Below are 27,713 nucleotides of genomic sequence, written 5' to 3'. Positions count from 1 at the left end.
CCAAACTGGCAAGGCTGGTTACCCTAGAGGAGAGGAGCTGGGGGAAGAAGGGGTCAGGGGGGCCTTCTCCTCATCTCCCAGAGGGGAGATCGAGGCAGCCCTCCGTCTGTCTGACTAGATGGTGAGTAGGAGGGAGCACCAGGAGCAAGTCAGGACATGGAAGCCCTTCATTGTCTAGGACACTTGGGCAGGGGAGGAATCTTGAAGAAGGTGGTGACTGCCCCCAAGGTCACCCCTAGGGTAGTGAAAGAGGTGGCATATAAGTGGGGAGCACGGACAGAGCCTTGGGTTAGGAGCTGGGAGACCTAAGATCTTATCTGTGCTCTGACCCTGCTGCTTGGGCCTTTGTTTCTTCATCTGTACAGTTAGGGGCTGTGGCCAGGTGATGTTAGTCTGCAGGTCTTTAGTCTTGATGGGAGCTCAGTGAGGGGAGTTGAGAGAGCAGTGTTATGGACCAGGTCATGGATGGCTCCAGGCAGGTGTCCTGACTCTGTTCCAACAGCTGGCAGGGGTCAGTGAGCAAGAACTGGTGTGAATATCTCCAAACAACCCCCCACCCCATTCCGGGAGTCCTACCGGGTACTTGTGGTCCCCAGATGGCTTCTGTCTTACTTTAATTTAGGGGCGTCCCTATGCCTCCCACACCTCAGCTTCTCTCTGTGAGGGGCACTTGTAAAACCCACACTTGCTCAGCGCCCTGGGCCATGATTCCTCGCATTCTTATGATGCCTCTCAGCTTGCTAAGCACCTTCTCTTTCTCCTACATGCTCCCGCCTTCCACCCGACTCTGAGTCCTGCTTGGTGTTGTCCCCATCCTGGGGCTGGGGCCCGGAAGGGCACCTCCACCCAATCCACTTTCTATTGACCCCTGTGACTGGGACAGGGGCTGCAGGGGCAGACAGGGTCATGCTTTGCCAACATTTTCCACTGTTTACTCTTTCATGAGAACCTTAACAACCATCCTATCAAGGTATTTCCTTAACACTTTTTGTAGGAAATATGCCGTTTTTGAACAGTGTATTTATTCCTCCCTACCTTTCCCCTTCTTTTTAGTAATTTGGGCATGAAACCAACATGTATACAACTCTTTTCCTTGCAATAATTCTCAGAGAGTAGGTATTATTATTCTAGATGAAGAAACTGAAACTCAGACAGGACATGTCACCTGCTCTTGGTCACACGTTTAGGAAATGGTATCAACAGGATTTGAACCCAGGTCCACTTTGCACCGGAGAAGGCAATGGCACCCCACTCAGTACTCTTGCCTGGAAAATCCCATGGATGGAGGAGCCTGGTAGGCTGCAGTCCATGGGGTCGCTAAGAGTTGGACACGACTGAGCGACTTCACTTTCACTTTTCACTTTCATGCGTTGGAGAAGGAAATGGCAACCCACTCCAGTGTTCTTACCTGGAGAATCCCAGGGACGGGGGAGCCAGATGGGCTGCCGTCTATGGGGTCGCACAGAGTCGGACACAACTGAAGTGACTTAACAGTAGCAGCCACTATGCACTTCCAGGCTGTGGGAAGCTGCTGCTGCTAAGTTGCTTCAGTTGTGTCCAACTCGTAGCGACCCCATGGACTGCAGCCTACCAGGCTCCTCCGCCTGTGGGATTTTCCAGGCAAGAGTACTGGAGTGGGGTGCCATTATCACCAAATCCTAGGACTCCTTTCCAGGCTCCTCCCCCAGGTCACGCATCCCAGCCCTCCTAGCCTTCTGTCTGCTGCTCAGGGGTGTTTGAGATGGGATATGAATCTGCTTTGATCCAGGCATGTTCGGGCGGTTGTTATGAACCCTTGAGCCAGAGATACCTAAATTCCTGGGGGACTGGGAGGGCCTGCAAGGGCAAATTGTTGATGAAGGAGGACTTATGCTCCAGCCAGCCTGGCCTAAACCTCCAGGCAGGGTTGAGCCCAGGGCATGGCCACCTGAGCCCAGGGGTACCAGGTCACCCACCTTTTCTGACCCAAGACCCAAAAGATTCATTCTTGGTTAATCTATATTTGGATTTGAGTGCTGATTTGATTTCTGCCATCACTACCTCCCTGAATTTGTGTGTCTCAGACTGGCAGTGCTTTCGGGGGTGGAGAAGCCCTGTGAGCCTGTCCTCACTGCTATCTCCTGCTGTCACTTCAGCCTTATCTCTTCCTCCCAGTACTAGGCGATGGGGACGAGAGGTGTATAGTCCTGGTGCCTGGCTGTCAGCTGATGGGTGTCACTGGGGCCCTAAAAAGGCAGAAGCCACCAGGCCAGTGCTCCTCTCCCTTTTCCTCATGGCAGACCCCAGAGGCTACAGTTCACAAAACAGGCTCTGTACACCCCTCTTTTGAGTCTCTCATCAGCCTGGGTATGAGGCTGTCAGATAAAACCACTGAAGCCAGGGGAGGGGCAGTGAACTGCCTACGGCTGTGGTGAAGGCAGAGGATGTGTATAGCAGGGAGCCAGAGCCCTGGCCTCTTGAACCCAGAGCCCACCCCCACCCACCCCACCCCCAGGCCACCCAGTACCACACACTTAAAGAATGTGGGTTAGAAGAGCCAAGGATGATTATCTGACTGTGCTGCTCACACTGGAGATCCAGGGTAACATGGGGACCTGCAACTCATTTTACAAGACTTACTTTGCAGAATGCCCCTTGGGGTGACTTGCCATCACAGTTCCCTCCTCACCCCCTTGACTTTTAAAATTGGGCCTGATTCACAAATGTCTCAGAGCCCTAAGCACTTGAGGAAGAAACACCTCTATTTGTGAATCCACCGTGACAACTCCTCATCTTTCTCTAGCACCTTTAAGAAAAGCTGTTCCATCCTAGAGCTCGAGGATGGTGAGGCTAGGAGGTTATACATTCTGATGCTCACATTCTACAGATGGGAAACTCAGGCCCAGAGAGATGGGGCAGCCAGAGCCAAGGGAACCCTGGGGTGGGAGGAGGCTGAGATCTGGGATCTTGGCAGGTTGGCCATGTACTCACTGATGACACTGGGCAAGTGATGGGGCACTTGTGCCCTATTAGCTGCCCATCCAGGGGAGCTCACGATGAGCCCTCCCTAGTCACTAGGGTAGTGAATGCTCAGCCTTGGGCCTGTTGCCACACTCATATTGGCCTGGCCTCAGAAAAATTGAGCTATTGGCCTCAGTTAACACAGAGCAGCTGGAGACAGAGCTAGCACTAGGACCCAGGGGGCAGGTAGCAGTCTCTCTGGCTGGAAGGGGTGGCTGGAGTGCTGGTGGACATATCTCCCCTGTGGCTGTGGAGCTCTGGCCAGCTCTGCCTGGGGAGGGCCAGGGAGCCCCAGAGCTCTGGAGCCAGATGCTCTGGAAAGCCTAGTCTAATCCATGGGAGGTGTGTACAGGGGTGCGCAGGAGGACTAGGGGTGGACAAGGACCAGAGTCCGGGACTGGAGGAGGATTAAAGCTCCCAGCTGGGAGTGCGATGGGAGTGGAGATTTTGCCCAAGTCTAGCCACCTTGAGAACCTTGAGGCCAGTGGTTGGTAGGGGAGGCAAGCTGTGGGCTCTTGATTGTGGTGGGAGTGTGCCCATCTTTGGGTCTGAGGGGTGTGGTGTGGGGATGTCTCTGGGTGGTTCTAGGGACAGCTGCTTGTGTGTCTTAAGTAGGCTGTTGCAGAGGTGTGTACCTGTGAGTGTGGGAAGGTGTTGGAGATAAAGCGTTCACAATTAACTTCCAGGATCCCTCTTCTAGCACCTCCTCGCTCTTCCTCTCAGAGCCCTATCATCTTGGACCCCTCCTCAACCCCTGCCTGAGGACTGGTCCCCAGGTCCTCTTCGGGGGCGATGGGGGCGGGCGCTAGGACCCGGCTGGGCGGGGTGGGGCGGGGCTCCAAGCCCCGTCAGCTGTACCTCCGCAGCCTGGAAAATACCAAGCGCAGGCGAGCGGAGCCCCCGAAGCCCCCAGCCTAGCCCCTGGGGAGGGAGGAAGGTGGAGGGGGGGGCGTCCGCGGGGCAGGGGGACGCGGGGCGGGGCCGGGCGGCGGGACCCACTGCTCCTCCCCCTAGAACCCCCGCGCGGCCCCGGTCGCCCGGGCAGCGGCGGCGGCAGCGGCGGCAGAGGCGCTCGCACCCCTGGCCCCGGCTGGCCCCGGCGAGTAGCGGGCACAGGTGAGCCTGCGGGCCCCGTGGGCGCCCCACCCCGCCCCCACCACCGGCCCCGCGCGCTTCCCGCGCCGGCGCCGCTGCCGAGTTAGTTGAACCAGTCCGGCCAGCGCTGCGCGGACCCCACCGGACCGTTCGTCACCTCGGGTCCCGGCCTCCCCCGGGTCCCGACGGGCTTCCCCTGCACCCCGATACGCAGCCCCCACTCCGGCTCCCATCCCCGGCGGTCTGAGGTCGCGCTTTTGCGGAGAGAGAGAGGGGCGTACTGCCCAGTGGCGGCGGTACGCTCTGGCCAGGGGGCCAGCCCCTGCCTCTCTCGAACTCGCTACCTGCCAGGACCCCGGACAGCCGCACGCGCGCCCGCAGCGTTCTGACTCCGGTTCCCAAACCGGTCTTGCAGGTCCCTGGAAGGTGGCGTCAGCATCTGCAGCCGCGTCGACGTTGTCGGAGCCTCCGCGGAGGACCCAGGAGAGCCGGACCAGGACCAGGGCCCTGGGCCTCCCCATGGAGCAGTCAGCTGTCTCCCCAGAGCCCCCGGGGCCTCGGCCAGTCCTGGGTCGCGACAGCGTCCAGGTGCCCGACGACCAGGACTTCCGCAGCTTCCGGTCAGAGTGTGAGGCCGAGGCGGGCTGGAACCTGACCTACAGCAAAGCTGGTGTGTCTGTGTGGGTGCAGGCTGTGGAGATGGATCGTACCCTGCACAAGATCAAGGTAGGGTGGCCCCGCAGCAGGTGCAGCCGGCACTGCGCCCTGACTCCCTCTGACTGGGAGTCTCCCGGTCCTCCAGTAGGGGTACAGACACCTGGCTGTGCACCTCAGAGTCTCCTGCGAGAACCCAGGAGGCACAGTTTGCTGGCCAAGCCCCCAGCTCACAGATGGGCCAGCTGAGGCCTGGAGACAGGGGGTGTGACTCACTCAGCCCCTGCCTGCTCAGGGAGGTGGACCGCTGCCAAGCCCACCTAGGAGAATGGTCTTGCTCAAGGAGCCCTCTGCCCTTGAAGCCTTTATCAGGTCCTGACTTGAGTTATCTCAGGTGGGAGACTGAGCCCTTCAGTCCCGAATTCCTGATTCTCTCAGCCTGAACTGGGTCTCATTCCACACTCTCTGCACTTCTTCCTGCCTGATGCCCTGCTCTTCCCTCTTCCCTCCTGGCTGTCCCCTGAGTATCTCCTGCAGGGACTCAGGATCCTGGATGGCAGATCCTGAAAGCAGGGCTTAGATGTCCCTGCCTCACACAGGGCCAGGCTGGGCCGGCAGGCTGGGGGAGGAGGGACCAGGGTGTAGGCCAGCAGAGGCAGGGAAGATGCAGGCATAGCTGGCCTCTCTCACAGCCATCCACTCCACTCCTCACAACCCCATGATTTTCTTCTCTTTGTCGAAGGAGGGCCGGCTTGGGGCTTGGGACCCTGTGAGCCCACCTCCCCTGGGGGACTAGATGGGGGATAGGCTAGTGAAGACTCTGATGAGAGGCCTCAGTGACTGCCTCCAACACAACACATCTGGCATTGCTGTGAGTACCACTTTTCAAGGCAGCAGATCTCCCTTCCGCGGCTCCTGGCAGTAGACTGTGCCCTCCCCTCTGTCTTGCCTCAGCCTTCCCGCTCTCCTTCTCAAACACATGGAGAAGTGTATTTCTGTGGTGGAAGCCGGCAGAGGTGGGAGCAGAGCAGTGGACTTGGAGAGCACGCCTGCCCTCCCCCTCTCCAGCCCCTCCTGCCTGGGACCTGCTCTTGGATTCGGATTTAGCTCTGGCATCAGGGCCTCATAACAGGGCCACAGATGTCTGACCTTCCCTACCTGACCCTGAGCCTTTCTGTCTCACTTTGTCTTAGTCATTTAGAGCTTTGTCCCTCTGTCCCCACGTAGGCACCTGGCTCACCCATTCTGCCTTCCCTGCTCCCTTCTTGACTCTCTGTCTGCACCCTGGCTATCTGTGTTTTTCTCTCCCAGTTCCCACGTCTGTCTCCTTTTCTCCCTTTCCGGGACTCTCTACCCGGGCCTGAGGACCCTGGGCCGGGGGCTTCCCCAGAGCTGGACCTGTGTCTAAGCCTGAGGAGCGGGGAAGGGCAGGGCCACTGGCATGTTCCAGCTTAGTGCTCTCCAGGGACAGGGACACATCCTATCCTTTGAGTCCTCAGCCTCCAACACAGGCCCAGCAGGGATGTTGGTTAAATGAAAGATGGAAAGAAGGAACAAATGAAGGAACAAACTGAATATAAAGTGAGCAAAGTTGTTGTGAGAAAAAGGTTGTTTTCCTGCCTGTAACCTGGGAAAGACTTAGGCTGGCCTGTGCCATGGGGTAGGGAAGCATAATCTCCCCATCAAGCTGACTCTCCAGAAGGAAGGGTAGGGGAAAGTCTGAACTGAGCCTGGGACTCCCACCCTCTGTGTCAACAGAGTGGAGCTGCCTCCTCCATCTGGCTTGGTTAATGAATAAACCCAGCCCAGTCCAGGACTGGAATTGGTGAGTCTGGAAGCCAGACCTCCACAATAGACCCCTTGTGGCCATATCAGATTTGTCAGGTGTTCTTCCTTGAGAGTAGAGGGGATTGGGAAAACTGTGGTGTTATTGGCTTATAGTTAGGGCGTACACTTGACCTTCCTTCCCTATCAGACTGAGCAGAGGTTGGAGGTGCCTTTGCAATCCCCCTTTCAAATTCACTCCTTACTGGAGTGCAAGTCCAGAGAGGAGCAGGGGCTAGCCCAGGCTCACACAGCCAAGCCCCAGCCAAGCCAGGCTTGGAACCCAGATCTCTAGCCTCCTTGCCTAGTTCTCCCTTTTGTGCTCCCCACAGTGAAGGGGGCTGGGGCCAGGAGGTGAGCAGAGCTGGGGCCTAAGGAGGGTGCTGGGCCTTGGCTCAGGGAAGGGAGGTGATCTCGAGATCTCGGATCCCCTCAGCACAGCCACGTGGAGCTTTGGGGGACAGGCAGAGGTCTCCAAGCTCCCCCATCCCCAAGACTCCAGGAATCTTGTTTCCGATAAGAACCCCTGCTCTGAATCGAGCATTTGTCTCCATTGCCTGATTGACCTTCAGACCAGTCCGGGGCAGTAGTAGGCTTATCTCCAAGCTACAAAGAAACTGAGGCTGAGAGGTGAGGTCACTTGCCTGAGGTCACACAGTAGCTGAGGCAGGAGTGGAACCCAGGGCAGCCTGGCTCCAGAGCCGCTGCCTCTCTCCACTTGGGCTCACATCTTGTCAACATTTTGGCATTTGACCCCATTGGTAACTCTCTGAAGGACATGGTGTTCTCATTATCCCATTCCTGTTGATAAATGAAAAAGCTGAGTCCCAGAAAGAGGAGTGGCTTGCCAAGGTCACACGGCAGGTCTGAAGCCAGAGTTCCCAGGGTCACTCCAGGAGACTGGGACTCAACCACAGGTATTTGTTGAGCTCCCTGCTCCCTGCAGCCGGTTCTTGGTCTGCCCCCTGAGCTGGGAAAGCCAGCTGCCCGCTGGACATGCCCTGTGCACGTGAATCTAGCATGGGGGAGGAGCCACCTAGCTGCCTACCTGATTGATTTCCTCTACCTCACCTCCCTTCTCCCAGACTTATCTTCTCCCTACCCCTGTGTCCAGAGGTTCCTGGAAGTCACTGTGGCTCTGGCCCAGCATTTGGAGCCAGAAGAAAGGGACAGAGCTGCTGGAGGCCACCTCTGCCCTTTCCCTCCCTCTGGTCTGGCCTGGTCCCACACCTGCATAGTGCTCTGAGCACCAAATAGGAGGCAGATACCGCCTCCTGTGAGGTCAGGCCATGTCCCAAAGGCTGATGCTGAACATGGATCCTGGGCCCAGGGCAGGGGGCTCCTGGGCACCTGAATGCAGGTCTCTCAGTGCCCGGGCCAGGCTTCCTCAGAACTGCTGTAGAGGAGAGAATTGGGAAACCAGGGGGCTGTCATTTATTTAAGCAGGGCCAGCTGGAGAAGGGGCTGAGGTCCAGTCCTGGTTATGGTGTTCTTTTGCTCTGTGTGTGACTGTGGGCACATCCCTGCCCTCTCTGGGCTCTTTCTCCATCTGTGCCATGGGGCTCTCCTGGCTCCAAGAGCCTCTAGACTCAGTACCTGTGCTGGGTCCCATGGACAGGGATGAGGCACAGGGGACAGAAAGCCGGGGATGGCATGGCATGGCAGGCCTGGTCCTGTCCTGATGCTCACGTACTCTCTGATCCTGCTGTGCACCTAGCCACCTGAGAGGCAGAGGGTGGCCAGACCTCCAGAGGGTGGAGAGAGACTGACAATTCCAGATGGCTCCCTGCCCACTGCGTGAGGCAGATATTCACAGGCAAGTGACTGAGGCAGGAGTGGGTCCCAGTGAGTAGGGGCCTTGAGGGCCTTGGCTGGAGCACGGGTATGAAGTCTCCTGGGGGAGCATGGCTGAGAACCTGAGGTTCCTCTTGCCACAGGAAGCTGAGCAGTGGGGACCTATCTCTTCTGACTTCCTGTCCTACGACTGCTCCTCTTCCCCTTTGGAGAAAGCTTGGTGACCCTCTCTGACCTGTCTCACTGTCCACCTGCTTCCATACCACAGCCTCCTGGGTTCCAAGCTCTTAGGCTAGTGCTCAGCCCTGTCCTCTCTCAGCACCTCTTTTTCTTCCCCTGTGAAATTTGGGATCATCTCAGGGATCTCCAAGGACCCTTCTTACTCTTAATGGTCTATGGGACTCAAAAGGGTCATGGGGATGGTGGAGACAGTCACAGGGCCAGGGATTTTCTTCATGTCTTTCCACTGAATCTTCACAAGTGTCTTACGAACTCCATTGAACAGATGTGGAAGCTGAGGTTCAGGGCAGGAATTCACTTGTGCAGTCAAACAGCTTGAAGGCGGCTGAGGCAGGATCAGAACCCAGGTCCTTGAGACTCCAAGGCCAGGATAACTTCAGTGTCTCGGGCCTGCTCATTAGCACCACTGGGCCCTTCGATCTCCTGGACCCTGTCGCTCAGAACCCACCCCTCTCTCCTGCCTTAGTTCTCCCTGTGCTGTGTCATTGTGAGAGGGCACCCTGGAGGGGTCCCAGCCAAGCAAGAGCCCGGTCCTTACTGTGTAACCTCGGGGTTCACTTTACCTTTCTGGGTCAGTCTTCTTATCTGTGGTGGCAGAGGCAGGTTTTAGGGGTTTGGATTGGTGAGCTCAAGTTTAGGCTGGGCTTCTGCCCCCTCGGGGGCTCAGTTTCCCTATTTCTCTAGAAAGATGCTGGGCAGGTGGTTTGTAGAGCCTGGCCTTAGGCCATGGTGAGGGTGTCTGCAGTACTGGACACAGGGTAAGGATGGAGAGCTAAAGCCTTGCTGGTCTGTGCTGTCTGAGAGGTCCCCAGATGGGGCTTCCGAGTCCAGGCTGAGGTCCTGATAACCCCTGGCCTGGATTCCTGGATGGTTCTAGCTCTGACTTGGTGTTGGGGGCAGCTGGAGGAAGTTGTCCAGACCTGTCCTTAAGAAACAGGGCTCCCAGAGAGCTGCCCCCCAAAGTCGGGGTCTGGATCTTCAGGTGGAAGAAATCAGAGACAGGAAAGGTCAGAGCTGGCTGGAGGCTTTAGGGAGGTATTCCTGGAGGTCCTTCCTACAGGGGGAGAGAACAGGGTTCAGGGTCCTGGCCATGTGGCCTTGGGCAGATTGCTGCCCCTGCCCCAGCTTTAGCTTCCTCATCTGTCACATGCGAGCAGCTGTGCTGGCCTGCCTATCTTTGGGCCCTTCATTCAGGTTGGAGACAAAGAGGGAAATCAGGATGCTGGAACAGACACTTGTCACAGGAGCTGCAGAGACCTGGAGGGGGCCTCTGAGCCATCCCTGGAGACCAGGGAAGGCTTCTCAGAGGAGGAATGCTCAGGTGATCGGTTTGGAATTGGGTTGAGAATAAGGAGTACAGGTTTGACAGCACTGGGAACATTTCATACAAAGGAAGAGCTATGTAAAGGCCCCCGAGGAAGGAAACAGGGCAATGTTAGAACTGCAGGTGGTATATTGTGGGGTTTGGAACTCAGGGGGGTGGAGGGGATTAGACAACTAGATCAAGGCTCTTGAATTTGGGTCCCGAAGGTTCTAGGCTACTGGGGAGGGTTTTAGACAAGGTGGGTGGTAGGAGGAAGATGCCGCTCTATTTGTCTGCACAGACATGCCAAGGCCTGCACTAAAGTAGGGCCTGTGGGGAGTGGAGCACGGGATTGCCTCCAGAAAGATTTAGGAGGGATAAGGGACAACATGGTGGTTACAGCATAACTCTTGTGCAGGCTGGGATGTGAGATAGGATAAACTGTGCAGCCCCCGGGAGCAAGGAGCTGGTGTGGGGGGGTGCCTTCAGTCAGTCCACACTGGGCGCAGAAGAGCCCTCAGGCCCACAGGCTGGCTCTGTGCCTCCACGACCAGCTCCCCAGCCTCTGGCTTTTAAACTTTAACGAACCCCAGCTCAGTTTCCAGCCGAGAGTCTTTAAAGTTTCAGGAGATGAGAGAAAGGAGGCAGTCCTGGAGACAGATGGGTTTTCTTTCTTCCCCTGTGTCTCTGTGCCTGGTAGAGGCACCTGGAGCCAGGGCTGTGGGTGCCATGACCCTGGAGGCCTGGCACTCTTTAGGGATCTTGGACCTCAGCTGGACCTCTCCAGTCTGTTAATGAGGGACCAGCAACCACCAATGGAGTTAGAGACTCTATTCCCTCCCTGCTCTCTTACCTTTACCCCTTACCTGGGCAGGTGAGCATCACCCCCACCCGCCCCCTCAACAGGTTGAGAGGAAAGGTGCTCAGACCAGGCACTGGGCTTGAGGTGCCTGGGCCCCCGTGCTTCACTTTGTCTTCTCAAGCATATTTGGTCTGGCCTCAATGCTCCAGGACCCCTGGAGCTGCAGAAACACAGGCCGTGGAGGAAAGTATCAGGCCCAGAACTTAGTGGTGGGTCCCACACCAAATACAGACCCCTCTCACTTGTCGTTAAAGAGAGGCTGGGCAGGTGGCACTGGGCAGCTGGAGCTGTTCTCTGGGGCTTTAGTATAACAACTGCCTCCCTATCTCTCAGCCTGGCTCCCCAAAGGCAGCTGCTTGTTGCTTCCGACCTGTGTCTAGAATCCTTCTGTCTTGGGGCAGTTGAACAATGCCTGCAAGTTTTCCTCCTCCATGGGAAGTAGGGGTAAATCCCACCTTTGGTGTCCTCTGCATCGCCTGGGCCATTTAATCTCATTCTTTGAGTTTCCTGTCATCTAACCCTGGCTTTCTGAGAATCCCCTCCAGCCTCTCCTTGATGCCCCCTTCCTAGTTTTGGACTCTTCTAGATTGCCTTGGGCCTGGTACTGGACCAGAGAAGTGTTAAGTCTGAAGGCAGAGGCCTGACAACCAGAGCAGATGGAGTTCCCTTGTGTGTCTCCAGTCTTCATTCATTCAACATACTATATGGTGAACATACTATACACCAAGTATATCCAGGAATTCAGTGGCAAACCAAACAGATCAGACCCTGTTGTCATGAGTTTACATCCTGAGGGGGAGACAAGCATAAGATACCAGATGGTGTTTGTGTGTTATGAAGACAGGATGATGTGATGGGAGTTGTCTGGCCTTCTATATTTGGGCCTTGTGTGTGTGGAGCTGGACTGAGGGTGCCTGTGTGTATGATCTGGTCCTTGGTTGGGTAGACTGTGAGCCCCTCAGGGGCAGGGCTCCTGATAAGGGTCATTCAATCCATATTGAATGTGTGTGTGTGTGTCTGTACGTGCACCTGAGGTTGCGTGTGTCTGTGCCTCTGAGTGTGAGACTGTGTGTGTTTCTGTGTCTGGCATTACTCTGTGTGTGTGAGTCACACCCCCTCACTGCAGCAGAGTTGTCTCTGATCCAATTATGTCTCCTCAGCTGTCTCCCAGCGGCTTCCGCCCCCCCAGCTCAGCTCTGGCTCTGCCTCGGTCTTCCCCTGCCTGCTTCCCTGCAGCCTCCTGTCTTTGCCTCTGGGCCTGGCTCTGGGTCTCCAAGTCTCCCCTTAGGGTGACTCTATCCCTGTCTGTGATGGTTACTACCTCTGCCTGTATGTCTCTACTTGCCCTTTTCTCCCCCCCACCTTTTTTTTTCCTGTCTCAGTCATTTATTTGTTCAGCAAACCTCTTCTCATGCCTCCACCCACTCTACCAGCCTCTGTGCTGGTGCTTGGGGTCTGGGGATGGATCACACCTGAGTCCTGCTCTGAAGTCCTAGTGGGGAGACTGATGGAGATGGTGACAGCCTTCCGTGACTCCTCAGGCCAAGGGAGATGTGGGTGACAGCATGGTGGAGGGCAGTAGTATCTGGGTAAGACCTGGGGGGCCCAACAGCAGTTAGGTGGCAGGCTGAGCAGGTCTTGGTGGGTGCGGACTCAGGGTGAGGAAGGAGAGGAGGCTGAGCCAGAGTGGGGAGGACGTTTTAGGGTTTGATCTTGAAGTCCGGGAGAAGCAGCAGAGGCTTTCAGGCTGGGCAGTGCCATCATCACTGGGTTTTATTTTTTATTTTATTTGGCTGTGCCACATGGCTTGTGGGATCTTAGTTCCCTGACCAGGGATCGAGCCTAGGGCCTTAGCAGTGAAAGCACAGAGTCTTAACCCACTGGACCACCAGGGAATTCCCATCACTGGGTTTTAGAAGCTCCTGGCCGCAGGTGACAGCTCGACCTGGAAGTCAGGAAACCAGTGTTGAAGGTGCGGCTGCAGTGTGGTCCAAGCAAGGATGGTCAGGCCTGCCTGAGTCTGGCAAAGGGAGGTTGTTGGGAAGGTCATGGCCAAGCGGAATCCCAGGTTCCAGGCGCAGGAGGGGAGCAGAGGCGGGTGGGCATTGGGGTTGGGTAATACAGCAAAAGTGAACATGGTCAGGGTGAGCTTTGTGGGCTGTGCAGGGGGTGGTGCCCAGGAAGCTGTTGAAGATGCAGTCCAGAGCTTCCTAGAGAGCTCTGGGCGCGGGAGGCTGCTAGCGGCCCCTGAAGCCCTGGGAAGTGTTTATCCAGTTTGTCTCTGTCTGCTTGTCTGTGTGTCGGCCCTGGCCCCTGTCTTGTCTCACTCATCTCCCCAACGGTCTTTATTTTCTTGCAGGCCCACCCACTCTGTTCTTTCCCAGGCCTCCCTCCTCTGTCAGGCTCCCCCACCTCCCCCAGGGCTGGAACAAAGTGGCAGGAGCTCCAGACCAGGAGGTCAGCTTCTCAGAGGTCAGAGCAGGGTGTGCCTCAGAGGAGGCCTGGGGGGCAGGGGCGAGGGTCCAGGGAGGCTGCTGGAGACTAGGGGGAGGGCAGGGGGATGGAGGCACAGTAGGGCTGAGTCACTCAGCCCTGGTGGAGAGCAGCAGAGGGCCCTAGCTCGGCCTGCCTGAGCAGCCTCTGGGAGCTGTGTTTCGGATAGACATGCAGTACCACCTCCCACCAGTCTCAGGAGGGCCACACTTTCATAGAGATGGGTTGAGGTTGTCTGGTGCCAGATGCTCTTCCCTTCAGAAGAGGCTTGTCTAGTCATTTTGCAGATGAGAACTCTGAGCCAGAACCTGGGGAAAGGAAACCCTGTGAGGGGCCCACACCAAACCTGCTGCATGCTTCCAGCTCCCCTCACTGTAGGCTGCCTCCATAGCCCAGTCCCTAGCGGGGATCCCCTGGGACAGGCCTTATCTGGCCAAGTGCTGGCCCACCTGGGATTCCTTGAGTCCTTGACAGAGCAGAGCCTAAATCTTAAAGAACAACTTTAGCAGTCGACTTTGGGTCACACTGGGCTCCTGAATGGTTCTTCACTTTTCTCAGCCACCATTTACAAGTGGGCCTAATCTTCCCTCCTCCTGGGTAGTTGAGAGGATGGAATTAGGAGAATTTGCAAGGCCCCAGCACAGCACCGGGCATAGAGCTGGCACGCTGTTAACGTTTGCTGAATGGATGAATGAATGAACAGTCTGAGGTGCCCAAGGGACAGCTCCATTTCCTCCCGCTTCCATCCTTCTTCACTCGGGTTACCTTGTGGAACCGCATGAGCTCTGTCCTTCCCCCAGCCAGTCCAGGCCCTTTCCAGTCCAGCAGCTCTACCAGGAGCCTCTTCCCTATCCTTACACGAGGGTGCCATCTGCTATACATCCTATAAGATCCTGCTTCAGGGTGCCCCTCCCTGTACCTGCGTCCCCCTACTTTTCTCTGTCCCTGCCCTGAGCCCCCAGGGCATGTGCCTGCGTCCTGGCTGAGAATGGAAGGACTCTGAGTCCCCTCTGGCTCCACTCTCAGCATGGCTGTACTACACAGAGCATTTCCAAGGCAGCTCAGCATCATCCTGGGCAACGTCAGGCCCATCTCAGCTGAATCCAGGCTCCCAGGTCCAGGGAACAAGGCCCTTGGGATTCTGGACCAACGCTATTAACCTAGAGAAAAAATATATAGTTTCTTTATCTTGTATAAACTCTATTGTACCGACAATAACAAGAACCCCAAAGTGAGGCACAGCCAGCCTCAATTCCTGAGTAAAACTTTTCCCTGTTTCCTTCCAGCTCTCATTCGAGGATGTAGATAATTTATATACAATCGAGCCTGTGGCACAGATACAAGTTTGTGTCCTCTTTTGTTCATTTAACACTGCATCTGTGGAAATTTCTTGCATTGCTACAGAATTATTAATTCAGGAACATTACTGGCAGCTGCTGCCTGCCAGGCCTCTTCTGGGTTTGGAGGGGCCCCTGCCCCTGCCCCTGTCCAGAGGGACCCTACTGTCCTTCCTCAGCAGTGGGGCGATAATATTCAAGGTGATGAATCATTCTTAACCAGGCCCTGCTGTTGGTGGTGTTCCAGGCTGCCCTCCAATATATTCTGCTAATTACAAATGCAATATTACTGTCATGAATATTGTAACAGAACTTTTTTTCTTATTTTGTATTATCCCACCCCCACCCCCCAAGTAAAATTTTCAGTTCCTAGAGGTTCAGAAACTGAGTTAAGAGATACATTTTTATGATTTTAAAAATATTTGCCAAATTGATTTTTAGAATAGTGGAACCAGCTTTTGCTGTCACCAACTGGGTAACAGTTTTACCATATCCTCATGGGCAGTGGGTATTTTGTATATTTTTGCTAATTTACTCAGGGTAAATTGATGTTTCAGTACAGATTTAACTTACCCTTTTTTAAAATCAGAGTTATTAAAGGTCTTACAGAAAGTCCCAGAACCTCCCTTAACTAGTCTCTGCCCCCTCTCCCCACTTACACTCCATTTTATAAGAGGATGAGGGTAGAAGTAGAAATCAGCCTCACATGCCAGAGAGTTTGATGAGCGTCCAGGAGGTCTTCACAACGACCCTTCCTTCTTTCTCCACAGAGCACTGAGGGCCACCAGTCGTGGCCCAGAGCTCTAAAAGTCGAGAAGCTCACACGGGCTTGGCATCTTTGGTGGCTCACCTGTCCCTCTTTCCATTCAGGCAATGTTTCTTTACTAAACTACGCCAGGCACTGGGGACACCGAGACGAACAAGGGGCCAAGATTAATCAGTGCATCACAGCGCTGCTGATGAAGGGAGCCAGTGGGCGGAGGAGCAGGCCCCAAGACCAACCTGCAGAGTGCAGGGACAGGGTGGGCTGCGTGGGCAGGGCACAGCCAGGCTCAAGTGTGAGGACAACATAGCGAAGAACCAGCGAGTGGCCGTCTTGGGAAAGCAGGCCTCAGCGGACCTCTCTCCTCCTGCACACCTCCACCTCTGCTTCCCTGGTCCCTTGTGTCAGTGCCCTGGAGCTGCTCTTGAGATTTGGGGCGGCCATGAGAAGGCCTCACGGTCTCCATTCTGAGGCCCCAGAAACCCAGAGGCAAGGGCGGGTGCTCTAGCAGCTGGGCTTCATGTTGGCCCTGTGGGGCCTCTGGGAGGGGCAGTGGAAGGCCCCGAAGCCAGCGAGCAGGCGGTGAGCGGCCCCGGGGAGGAGGACTGGGAGCAGAAACAGCCAAGGCAGAGGGGCTGCTAGCACAGAGCCTCTCCTGTGCCGTGTGCCCTGGGCCAGTCTCTGCGTCCTTCAGCACCTGGACTGACACGGTGAGGGCAGTGCCTGGTGGTGGGCTGTGAGGGTGGAACCTGTGGGCTTGGGTAGGGTCCTCCCACCCTCTCCCTGTCCATCCAGCCTGTGGAGGGATCTGGGGTATTCTTGTTGTTTTCAGCTTTCTTCCTATTCCTTTATCCTGCCTTTTGGTGTTAGCAGGCAGGGCCTGCAAAGTCAGGGAAAACTGTGGGGGCCTAAGGCTGGAGGCAGGGCAGCTGCCACTGGGGGCTTGGTGTGTAAGTCTCCTTTAATCCTCACAGCTTTACTCTGAGGGGAGGATTATCCCTGTTTGACAGATGAAGATACTGGGACTCAGAACTGAAGTCCTTTGCCCAGGCCAAGGCCACACAGGCAGGCAGTGGCAGGGCAGAGGCCTGTCTGACCAGACAGCCTGGAATTGCTGTGAGTGTGAGCCTGGGAGGGAAATGCAATGCTCCAGTCTTCTCAGAGGAGACTTCCAAGTGCAGAGCTCCAGGGCTGGGCTTCAGAAAAAGCATGGCCCTGCCTTTCAGCCCAGTGAGAGCCGAGGATGGAGTCAGGAATTTGGTTCAGAGGAAGAATCGCTGAGCTTTGCCCTCCTTGGTCAGCAAGTCCTTCTGAATACAGTGAGCACTTCATAATAACCACCAATTAACTAAGGCAGTTTCCAGTTGCCAGCATGTTTGCTTTTGCTGGCTCAGTCCTGCCTCTTGAGGAGGGGAGCATAAAGTCCTGATGCTTTCGGGTTGGGCTCCCCAGGCTCTGGTTTGCTCCACCACTGTTAGCTTTGTGGCTGTGGTCGGTCATTGTACCTCTCTGAGCCTCACTTTCTCCATCTGTAAAATGGGGTTTGATAATATCCATCAGAGTGTTGGGAGGGTAAGAGACAGTGTCTGCACAGGATGCACCTTGGCACCCTTGACAGCTGGCAGAGGTGGTCTGACCTAAATTTCAGCCTCTGTGGGGTCCACGGTCTGGTGCTGCCGTCTCCTTTGTGGGATAATGAACTGGTGATTTGGAGCACTCGATAGTGGTTGTTGAGCTCTATTACTTGGGGCTGTGATTGATTTGATAGTTAGTGCTCCACCCTGGTCAGGAGTGCTGCTTCTGTGTTTAATATGGTTCTTTTGGGAGAGGCTGATGTGCTTATTAGTTGTTCTTCAACAAAACTGCTCAAATGCAACACGGTGGGAAGTCAGCACAGCCTGAGGGAGGTTTCGGAGCCCAAAGGACTGCTTCCCCTTCTCTGGGCCTCAGCTCCCCTGGTGGTAAACTGAAGAGGAATAGTGGAAGAGGTTATCTCTGGAGTCCCCAGGACTCTGGGATAATCTGTATGCCCCATCTATTCCACAGGCAAGCATACTGGAGACCTGCTGTGTGAGGTCTCAGTGTCTGAGCCAGACTGGGATCCATCTGCCCACGTCTCAGTTTCCTTGTTCCTGCCCTGGCCATTGACCCTCAAGGTCACACCACGGCCCCGTGGACATGACCTGACTTCTTTTCTTCTGTCTTTGGTCAGCCATCTCCCTGGGTCCTGGGAGATACTGCAGTCCCTCCCCCCTACACTTCCCTCCTCTACTGGACCATCTGCCAGAGAAGCACAGGGCAAGGGGTGGGAGAGAGGAGGAGAGGAGAGTGAGACACCGGGATGGCCCTGGATCTTGCTCTGTACTGATTTATTCAAGCCTCCAGGCCTTTGCACCCACCAGTCTTGCTGCTGGAAATGCCCTCTCTCCTCTTTCAGCAATTCAGCTCTGTTTAGGTTCAGTTGCCCTCTGATCCCACAGTTCCCATACCCCCTGCCAAGTTCATTCTCCACTGGGGTTTTATGTCCCCGTCTCTCCCACTTGCCACTTGATGGGCCCTCTTTGGGGCAAGGCCCAGGTGTGGTTTACTTACCCATCCCTGCTGCCCAGTTGTAGGCCTGGCATGCAGCAGAATACTCCAGAAGGTAGTGAATGGATGGATGGAAGGGCAGGGCCAGGTGAGGCCAGAGAGCACCTGGGGCCCAGAATATAAAGAGATGCATGCACGTGTCTGTGGTCCTGGCCTTATGGAAGGGTGCCTGGCTGCTTGTGGAAGCCTGCTTAAGTAATAACAGCTACTGGTTTGGGGGATACCTGCCACGTGCCAGGCATATTGCATACGTTGAAGTGAAAGTGTCAGTTGCTCAGTTGTGTCCGACTCTCTGCAACCCCATGGACTGTAGCCTGCTGGTCTCCTTTGTCCATGAAATTCTGTGGGAAAGAATACTGGAAAGCAAATGGTTGCCATTTGCTTCTCCAGGGGATCTTCCCAACCCAGGGCTTGAACCCTGGTCTCCTGCATCGCAGATAGATTCTCTACTGTTTGAGCTACCAGGGAGCTCATTTTTGTCTCATATATTATCTCATTTAATTTGACCACAACATCCCCATGAGGTAGGTATTTTCATTATCCCCATTTTTCATACAAGGAAACAAAGACTCAAACGAACTAAATCTCATGCCTAAGGAGAGGAGTAGAAATTGGAACCTGGGATTACCAGACTCAAAGTGTGCAGGTGTCACCCTGATGGCCTTCCTTGCTTGTCCATTCCCTCTGACCGTGGTTCTGTGGGGGTTCTGGGCAATCTCAATTTTCTACATCAAGGAGTCTGGTGGAGTGTAGCGGGTACAGAGTCTAAAAATTTCTCTGGTGTCACCTGCTCCCTCTGGGCCTCAGTTTTCTCAGCTGTAAAATGATTGCATGTGAGACTTCCTGCAGTAAACCAGTCCGTAAGAGCTTTGCAGCCAAGCATGGCTTGCTCCCTGGCTGAGCAGCTCTGGCACTGCCTCCGGTTCAGTTATGGTTTCCAGGAGGAGCTCCCAGGTGTCCAGCCAAAGTGACTGACTTGCCCAGGGCCCACTGGCTATGGATTCTGGTCACAGCCCTGCCCACCAGGTGCTCTCTGATGACTCACCTCTGCCCCCACCCAGCCCTCCAGAAGCCTCTTAGAATTACTTTGCCCATGTGGCGGCTGCAGCTGCACACAGGAACGACGCTGGATGTAACTGACCTCTCTTGGCTCAGCCATGCAGCCTCCTGGGGGCTGTGGAAAGAGGCAGGCCCAGAGCCAAGCTGGTCACCTGGACTGCCTCAGTCTCCTTACCTGCAGTGCCACCACCGCAGCCTGGGTTCTCACCTTCCCAGCAGGCCCCGCAGCCGACCTTCCTCCCGAGGAACGTACCATGAGCATGGGAAACTTTTGAAGTTTCCTTCTTTATCTTAAAGATAAAATATCACACAGACTTTATGCTCAGCTTGGTGCCTGTTCTGTCTTGTGCTCTGCGTGCTCCTCCTGCTGCGTGCTGTCTCAGAGCGAGGCCCCAGGTCCTGAACGACAGCAGTCCAGAGGGACAAGAGGGCCTCTCTCAGTGTGCACCCAGCCGTGGGCGCAGCAGGCCCTGGGGGCACTGAGGCTGGCCTGAGGGAGGAGGACTTCCCGGGTGGATGCTAACCTACAAAGCACAATTCTGTTGTCACTCCCTCTTCATACACTCACAGCCTGAGACTACACATTTGAGGACTTGCAAAGCCAAACCAGCTTCCAAACTTGGTTTAGAGAAGTTCTGGTTTCCTGAGAAGTCACACGTGAGTGCTCCTTGAGGGTTAAGAGTATTGGAAGATCCGGTTTTTAAGTTTTGCTGCTTTCTTGCTCTATGATTTGGGCAGGTTGCTTCCTCTCCTGAGCCTCGGCTTTCTGTTTCGCAGCACAGTGGAGAAGTTGGGGGTGAAGGGTGGGTGTGTGCGTTGACCGTCCGGTGCAGCACCTGGACCTGTGTGTCGCCACACAGCGGACACTTGCCTGGGTGCTCCTGAGGATGCAGATGCAGCCTCTGCCATCTTCTCCATCGCATCCCTCTCATCGCTCTGTTTACTCACTCATTTATTCACTCACTTGTGTTCCATTCGTCTCTCCTAGTCTGATATAGTTCCTGAGTCTTTCCTTGACTTTCGTGACCCTTAGAGGCCAGATATTTTGTAAAAGCCCCTCATGTAGGGTTTGTCCGGTCCTCCTCATGATGAGATTTAGATCATGCATCTTTCATTGCATTCTGCCAGGAAGCATCTGAGTCGCAACTTGCCCTGTCACTAATGACGTTCCCTTTGATTACTTGATTAAGGTGGTATCTGCCAGGCAAAGTGAAGTTACTGATTTGATGGGAAGGTACTTTGAAACTCTGCAAATACCCTATTCCTCATTAAACATTCAATGTATTTATTTATTCATACCTATATATACTTTGGTTTCCTATTTTAATCAGTGGAATATAATCTGTTACTATCATTATTTACCTTAATACATGAGTTGGCCCAGCTTTCGCCCATGGTAGGGGACCAACTGTCTTAGTTTGCCTGGGACTGAGCAGTTTCCTGGGATAAGAACTTTCAGTGCTAAACTGGCAAACCCTGATGAGTTGGTTATGGAACCAGTGGGGAGCCCTTCACACCTGCTCCTGTGTCTGCTAGGCAAGGTCCCTATCATTTTGTGAATACACTGTCTTTACTCTCTGGCACAGTAAGACGTTGCAGGCTCCTCCTATACGTACTCCCACCCAGTCCCAGGATCACACATTTCTCCAACAAGACCTGGAAGCAGGACCTTTTGAGTATTAGGCTGCAGCACACCCTGGGCACTGGAGCAGATGGAGCTCATTCAGCTGGCCTACAGGCCACTCTGTCCTCTCTGTCGCGGCCTCTTGCTGGATGCCTACTTTACACACTGAGCTTCTCTGGAAGCCTGATGCCCCGCGTCTCACCCCACACAGCTGACCACCTCCTCTATGTCCCCTTGGACGGTCTGGGCACCTCCCCATTTCCACACTAGTCTCCCCTCTCAACTGGAAGCCTCTGAAGGACAGGCCTCAGATTCATCTCTGACTCTTCTGTGCTCTGCACAGAGCTGAAGCTGGTGAAGTGACTGAATCTAGTCATACCTTCTTGTGGAGTAGAAAAGCAGACAGAGGGTGGGGAAGCAGTGAGTCTTTTCAGTATGAAGCTGTTCTTCAATTTCAGTTTTCTTTTTTTTCCCCTTATTTATTTATTTGGCTGTGCTGGGTCTTAGTCGTGGCATGCCGGCTCTTCCGTCTTCATTTTGGCACGTGGGATCTAGTTCCTTGACCAGGGATCAAACCGAGGCCCCTCTGCATTGGGAGCACAGATTCTTAACCCCTGGACCACCAGGGAAGTCCCAAACTTCAGTGTTCATGACTAAGATGAGGCCTCACCTCAAAGTGATAGTGTGTAGAAAGCACTTAGGATAGTACCTGGCAGGTGGTGAGCACACCTCTCAGGATCTCTGGGGAATCTTTTTATTTAATTTTTTTTCATTATTGAAGAGGCAGTGCTATATATTTTAGAAAATTAGAAATATAGACAGCAAAAAGAAAATAAAACTATCATATGCTCATCATTTAGAGATTGCCGCTGTTAATACCTTAGCTTCCCAGGCCTTTTCTGTGCATAGATTTCCACCCCCACCCCTGACCCCCAAAATGGGATTAAATCATGCATCCATTCTGTAACTTGCTTTTTCTTCAGGCAGCAGTATCCACAATTTTGTTTCAGTAAATTTTCAGCACATCTAATTAATACTCAGATCATGTTCACATTTCTCCAGTTGTCCCAAATGTGTCCTTTCTGCTGTTGTGTCCAAGCCAGTATGCAATCCAGGACTGCACTTTCTATCTGGCTATTTGTCCTATAAATCTCAGTCCCTTCTTTATGACATCGACGTGTAGAAAGACTAGACCAGCAGCCCTGCAGAATGTCTCATCATCTGGCTTTGTCTTGTATTCTTGTGGTGACACTTAACTTGTTCCTCTGTCCATTGTATTTTTGTTAAGTGAGGCATATCCAGGGCTTGATGAGCTCACTGGTGCCTAGAATGCTCAATGGGTAGTGTCCTTCCTTGTCCTTTCATCACCATTAGTGGGGCCAAGGCCTAACAAGATTAGGGGGAAGGCGATGTGACCCCTCCCTCATATGGTTGCATGTATTTACTTTTTAGTAGAAAGTAGTATGTCTAACGGAGAAGGCAATGGCACCCCACTCCAGTACTCTTGCCTGGAAAATCCCATGGACAGAGGAGCCTGGTAGGCTGCAGTCCATGAGGTCGCTGAGTTGGACACGACTGAGCGACTTCACTTTCACTTTTCACTTTTATGCACTGGAGAAGGAAATGGCAACCCACTCCAGTGTTCTTACCTGGAGAATCCCAGGGACAGAGGAGCCTAGTAGGAGGCCGTCTATGGGGTTGCACAGAGTCGGACACGACTGAAGCAACTCAGCAGCAGCAGCAGCAACAGCAGCAGTATGTCTAAACACCCAGTTCTCGGAAACTTTTTTAAGCTACACAATAGAATTCATCCATTTGCCGAGGGGAACTTGATCCTGGGGTTTGGGCTTTCGGGTGAAAAAAAAAATCACAGAACAGGATATAGACTGAGTTTCATCTTGCCGAGTGTAAATCTAATGAAACCTGGTTCTGTTTTTATTTGCTTTCTGGACGTGTGATCTAGGTGAAGTCCCAGCTTTTTTTTTTTACTTTTTGGCCACACCCTGTGGCATGTGGGATCTTAGTTCCCCACCAGGGATAGAATTCGTGCCCCTTGTACTGGAAGGTGGAGTCTTAACCACTGGACCACCAGGGAAGTCCCAACCCCAGCTTTGCTGCTTATCAACTGGGTGACTGTGAGCAAGTTCCTTAACCTCTCTGAGCCTTAAGTTCCTCTTTGGATTTCTTATCTGGCAGAGTTATTGTGTGGGTTAAATTTTTTTTTTTTTAAGGTTTCCTCTGCTCTTTTCTCTCTAGCTGGAAAGCTCTTTGAGAACAAGGCTAATAAGTAATAAGAATTCAAAGATGTTTGTTGGGGGAATTCCTTGGTGGTCCAGTGGTGAGGACTCTGTGTTCCACTGAAGTGGGGGCATGGGTTTGACCTGTGGTAGGGGAACTAAGATCCCACATACCGCATGATGGGGTCAAAAACAAAACAAAAAGATGGTGTAAAAAAAGAAAGGAGGGCAAATGGTATGGCCAGTGATAAGTACCATGGGGGAAAGACATCCATTTAGGCATTCATTCATTCATGCTTTCATTTAACATGTACTCATGCCAGGCCCTGTACTGAATCAACTGAGCCTCTGCCCATGAAATTCAGGGGCCTGGAGAGCACAGATAAAGAGGAGGAGAGCACAGTGTATAGGAGTCCAGAAGGTTGGCTGGGTAATTCAGGAAGACTTCCTGGAGGAGGAGACCGGGACGAATGGGGAGGTTTGGTGGGGGCTGAGATGGGGGAGATAGTGTCTAGATGCAGAGGCTAACTTTGTCTGGCACACGTGGCTTCTGGGAGGGCTGGATGGGGCTCATGGCAAGAGGTGAGTCCATGTTGGCTTCAGAGGTGTCTGTTCCCCCCTGTCCTCCTTCTCCTCCTACCCCCGCCCCCTTTGCCTGCATGCCTTCCTATCCTGATTAGCGCTTTGAGCCCTGTGTGACCCTGACAACCCATGTGTCTATCTGCAGTGTCGGATGGAGTGCCGCGATGTGCCAGCAGAGACACTCTACGATGTCCTACATGACATTGAATACCGCAAGAAGTGGGACAGCAACGTCATTGAAACTTTCGACATTGCTCGCTTGACAGTCAACGCTGATGTGGGCTATTATTCTTGTGAGCAGATGCAAGCACACCAATCCCAGCCCCCTCCACCTCTACCCAGGCCTCCAGCCCAGCCTCTTCCTACCTGCTTCCCTCCTCACAGTCACTCCCGGGGCCAGGCTGCTCAGAGACCTGAGTGTAGAGATGTAGGGCTGCCTTCCCTGAATCCTTGTCCGCTCCCATATACTTGAGCATATAGAAACGAGTACTTACAAACACACATACACTCCCATGTTCATGCATGCACATTCCAGACAAACACACTTGCACGGAGTCATGTATAAAACCCACAGCCACATGCCACCTACTCACCCACCTACCCACACTTCAGGGAGACACAATAATACCACTGTTTTCTCCTACACTCACATTCACATACACAAACTGATCAGGCCAGCAAGGTAAGGGCTCTGTGAGGTGGTGAGGAGCAGGGGAAGCTGGATGCAGGAAGGGAGAGGGGCTGTTCTGTCTCCTTCCTAGCTCCAGAAATTAGGTCTGGGGTCCCAGTTTACATCAGGGGGAGTCGGCAGTTAACCAAGCATCCCTGTGTCTCTGGGCTTTGCCACCCCCTTTCAGGCAGGCAGGCTAGTAGTCTGGCTGAACTGTCCCTTGCCCTCCACAGGGAGGTGTCCAAAGCCCCTGAAGAATCGTGATGTCATCACCCTCCGTTCCTGGCTGCCCATGGGCACTGATTACATCATTATGAACTACTCAGTCAAACATCCTGTGAGTCAACCTGCCTTCCCTGCTGGGTGGGCAGGGGAAGGTACCAGGTAGGGCTAGGCCAGCAGGCCTAGCCCAGGGAGAGGCCCCTGGCTGCCACCAAGACTTCCCTGTGACTTCAGTCCAGACACAAAGCCTCCTATCCCTGTTTCCTACCTACACAGTGAGAATAATGGCTCGTCTCCCTGCTGGGGCTTTTAAGCAGACGAGTGTGGACCATCACTCTGGACAAGTGGGTGGGAGGGGCTGGCTGGGAAAAAGGGAACAGGAGTGAGAGGTAGGGTCCCCTGGCCCTCCCTGAGGCTGTGTTTTGATTTCCATGGCAGGCAGGACAGGCAAGTGCAGGTGGCCTGGGAAAGGATGAGTGTGTGTATGTGTGTGTGTGTGTATGCACACACCCATGTGTGTACTTATAAACCCTCACCCCAGACTGGGGTCTTTCTGGAGGGGAACAGAGGAAATTTAGAGGGATAATGATGACCTAGTCCGACTCCTCTCTTTCTTCTTACCCTGATATCAGGCCTGGCCTGGAGTCAATGCCAGGGCATGTGAACCAATTCTGTGTGTGTATTTAGTACTCACAAAGACACCACCTTTTCCCACACCTTGAGTCTCACCTCCCTGTGCCTTCCATCCCCAGAAATACCCACCTCGGAAAGACTTGGTCCGAGCTGTGTCCATCCAGACGGGCTACCTCATCCAGAGCACGGGGCCCAAGAGCTGCGTCATCACCTACCTGGCCCAGGTGGACCCCAAAGGTGAGGGCTTGGCCCTGGAATCCCATCATGGGATCCTTCCCTATACCACGGCGATGGGACTTGATCTAGTTGATCTACTGGGATCCAGAAGGGCCTCTGTTAAGAGGGGTTTTGTATTTTGGGGCATCTGTACCCAAAACATTCTTTGAGCCAAAGTTTGAGACTTTATAGTGTTTTGAAAAGCAAGGATCAAGGTGGTAGTCACTGCCCCAAGATGAAGCTTACAGCTCTCTTCCTGGGCTCCTATGCCCCCATGCTCTGACTTGCTCCCCTCTCACTGGCTACTCCCCCTCTGTCTTGTTGGCTTCTATCCTGGAGGTCTGGGTTTCCCAGACCCCAGTCCTTTTTCCCTTGGGAGGGCTCAGCCACTCCCCAGGCTTCTGTGGCTAGGTGACCACATATCTCTCTGCTGAGATCCAGGTCCCGGTGGCCATTGGCCTCCTCAATGTGTCCCTCAGGATGTCTCTTAGGACCTGAGGCTCGATGTGTCCAATGCTGAACTGTCTCCCTCCCTAACTTGTCCCTTCTCCTGAGTCTCTTCCCTCTAGTCACTCATGCCCAAAACATGGTGGTTGTGGGGGGTCCCCTCATGTCAGCTCCCAAATCGTTAATTAGTATTGATTCTACCTCCTAAATAGCTCCTGAATCTGTCATTTCTTTCCACACTCAGCCACCCTGTCTGTCCATACAGATTTTTTCCAAAGGACTTATTTCCTTGTGACTCTCTTCTGCTTAAAATCCTTTTGTGGTTTTTCTATTGTCCTCACAGTGAAGTCTAAGCCCCCCTCCCTAGGTTTCCCAGTCCCTTCTCAGAGCTATACCTTCCTACTTGTCTAAGCAACCCTTTCCCTCAGCCTAAAACACCTCTCTGCCCTTACTTATCCCTCCAGGGCTGCTTCACCTCCTCTATCCCTGATACCCAGAGGAGCTGCTGGCTCCCTGCCCTGTGGGCCCATCCCCCTCTAGCAGAGCACTTGGCACACTGTCGGGCTCCCCCAGACAGTGAGTTCCTCTCTGGGTCCCCAGGGCTGGTCCAGGGTGGGTGTCACTGAGTGACTGTGGAGTGAGTGAGGGAATGAATGAATGACTAGAGGAAGGGTAGGCTCTTGAGCATCTTTGCCTGGGTATCCCCCCAGCATCACTGAGGGTCCACTGGCCCAGGCCTAGAGCTCCCCAGCACCTCACTGAGTGAGTTTTTTGGGTGTCAGAGGCAGAGCAGACACTTGGGGATGAGGCGGGTGGAGAATCGGGCCACGGATTCCAGGTCAGGCCAGGCTGAAGAGGTCATGCAGCAGGGGGCTTAAAAGGATAGGCAGAGCAGGGGATGAGCATCAGGGCCATTCAAGATAGTGGGACTGGGTATGAGAAAAGGGGGGTAAGTGTGAGTTGAGGGGAGGCAGCAGGCAGAAGCTTGATTGGCCAGGATTTTAACTCATGTGTGGCCTGTGATCACCTTGGACCCTGTGGTCTTCCTTCATGCAGCCCTTGGACTCAGCAGAGGGCAGAGGCAGTCGGGTGGTAGAGGTGGAGGGTGGTAGAGGTGGAGAGTTGAGCCTGAGGACCTTGGTCTGAGGTGGAAAGAGGGAGTGAAGTCGATGACGTCTTACAGGACTTGCCTCACTCTGCCCCCTCCCTATGGAGAAGAGTGTGTTCTACCTGGAAACCCCAGGTTGGAGTAAGGGAGCTGGTGTGTGTGTTTGTGGGGGGCTGGATCCTTGAATCCCTACGGCTGCTGCTTCCTTTTTCTTCTCACTACCCTTTCCTGCCCTCATAGGCTCCTTACCCAAATGGGTGGTGAATAAATCTTCTCAGTTCCTGGCTCCCAAGGTGAGTGACCATGGGACTTGGCGGGTGTGGAGGTTTCGGGGAGAGCGTTCTGGGATACAGGGATGGAGTCCGGGAATGGGAGTCAGGGGGCGGGGCCAGGGCTGAGGGGCGGGGTTACGAAACCCGAGCAGGAGTCAGGATCCTGGGAACAGCGGTCTGAGCCGCTGGAGGGCGTGGGAGCGGGCGTGGTGAAGGCCTAGTCCCGCTCCCAGCTCACCCCTTATCCGGCGGTACAACCGGTCCTCAGGCCATGAAGAAGATGTACAAGGCGTGCGTCAAATACCCTGAGTGGAAGCAGAAGCATCAACCACACTTCAAACCGTGGCTACACCCGGAGCAGAGCTCGTTGCCCAGCCTGGCGCTGTCGGAGCTGTCGGTGCAACATGCGGACTCGCTGGAGAACATCGACGAGAGCGCGGTGGCAGAGAGCCGGGAGGATCGCACAGGCAGCGCCGGCGGCGAGGGCAGCGATGACGACACTTCGCTCACCTGAGCGCTGCACCATGGCAGGGACGGCGATACGACGGGGCGGAGCCCAGAGGCGGCGGATCCTCCCCCGCTTTCTCCTCTCTCCCACCTCCTGCGCCTCCTGGGGACGCTGGGCTCGGGCCCAGGCTGGAGCTGCGGCCTGGCTGGACACAGCCCCAATAAATGATCCCACAGCCTCA

General features: G+C 54.3%; 1 protein-coding gene across 3 annotated transcripts; it reads left to right on the top strand.

Moving 5' to 3' along the window:
- Positions 1-27,713, top strand: STARD10 (StAR related lipid transfer domain containing 10). 3 transcript variants are annotated; one of them, XM_061380756.1, is made up of 7 exons: positions 1-121; positions 4,511-4,821; positions 23,602-23,749; positions 24,360-24,463; positions 25,101-25,218; positions 26,993-27,045; positions 27,293-27,713. In XM_061380756.1, exons 2-7 carry the CDS (start codon positions 4,615-4,617, stop codon positions 27,536-27,538), a joined length of 876 nt encoding a protein of 291 aa, XP_061236740.1. In that variant the 5' UTR covers positions 1-121; positions 4,511-4,614; the 3' UTR covers positions 27,539-27,713. The 3 variants fall into 3 exon arrangements, with proteins under 3 accessions (XP_061236740.1, XP_061236739.1, XP_061236741.1); XM_061380755.1 differs by lacking the exon at positions 1-121 and adding an exon at positions 3,247-3,342; XM_061380757.1 differs by lacking the exon at positions 1-121 and adding an exon at positions 4,021-4,116.

This window comes from Bos javanicus, chromosome 15, assembly GCF_032452875.1.
Source record: "Bos javanicus breed banteng chromosome 15, ARS-OSU_banteng_1.0, whole genome shotgun sequence".
Taxonomy (NCBI): Eukaryota; Metazoa; Chordata; class Mammalia; order Artiodactyla; family Bovidae; genus Bos; species Bos javanicus.
This window is presented reverse-complemented; position numbering and strand designations above follow the sequence as displayed.

Coding starts and splice junctions, on each gene's coding strand:
- STARD10 (XM_061380755.1), top strand. Junction 23,750..24,359: donor TGATGTGGGCTATTATTCTT/GTGAGCAGATGC, acceptor TGCCCTCCACAG/GGAGGTGTCCAAAGCCCCTG. Junction 27,046..27,292: donor CTCAGTTCCTGGCTCCCAAG/GTGAGTGACCAT, acceptor ACCGGTCCTCAG/GCCATGAAGAAGATGTACAA.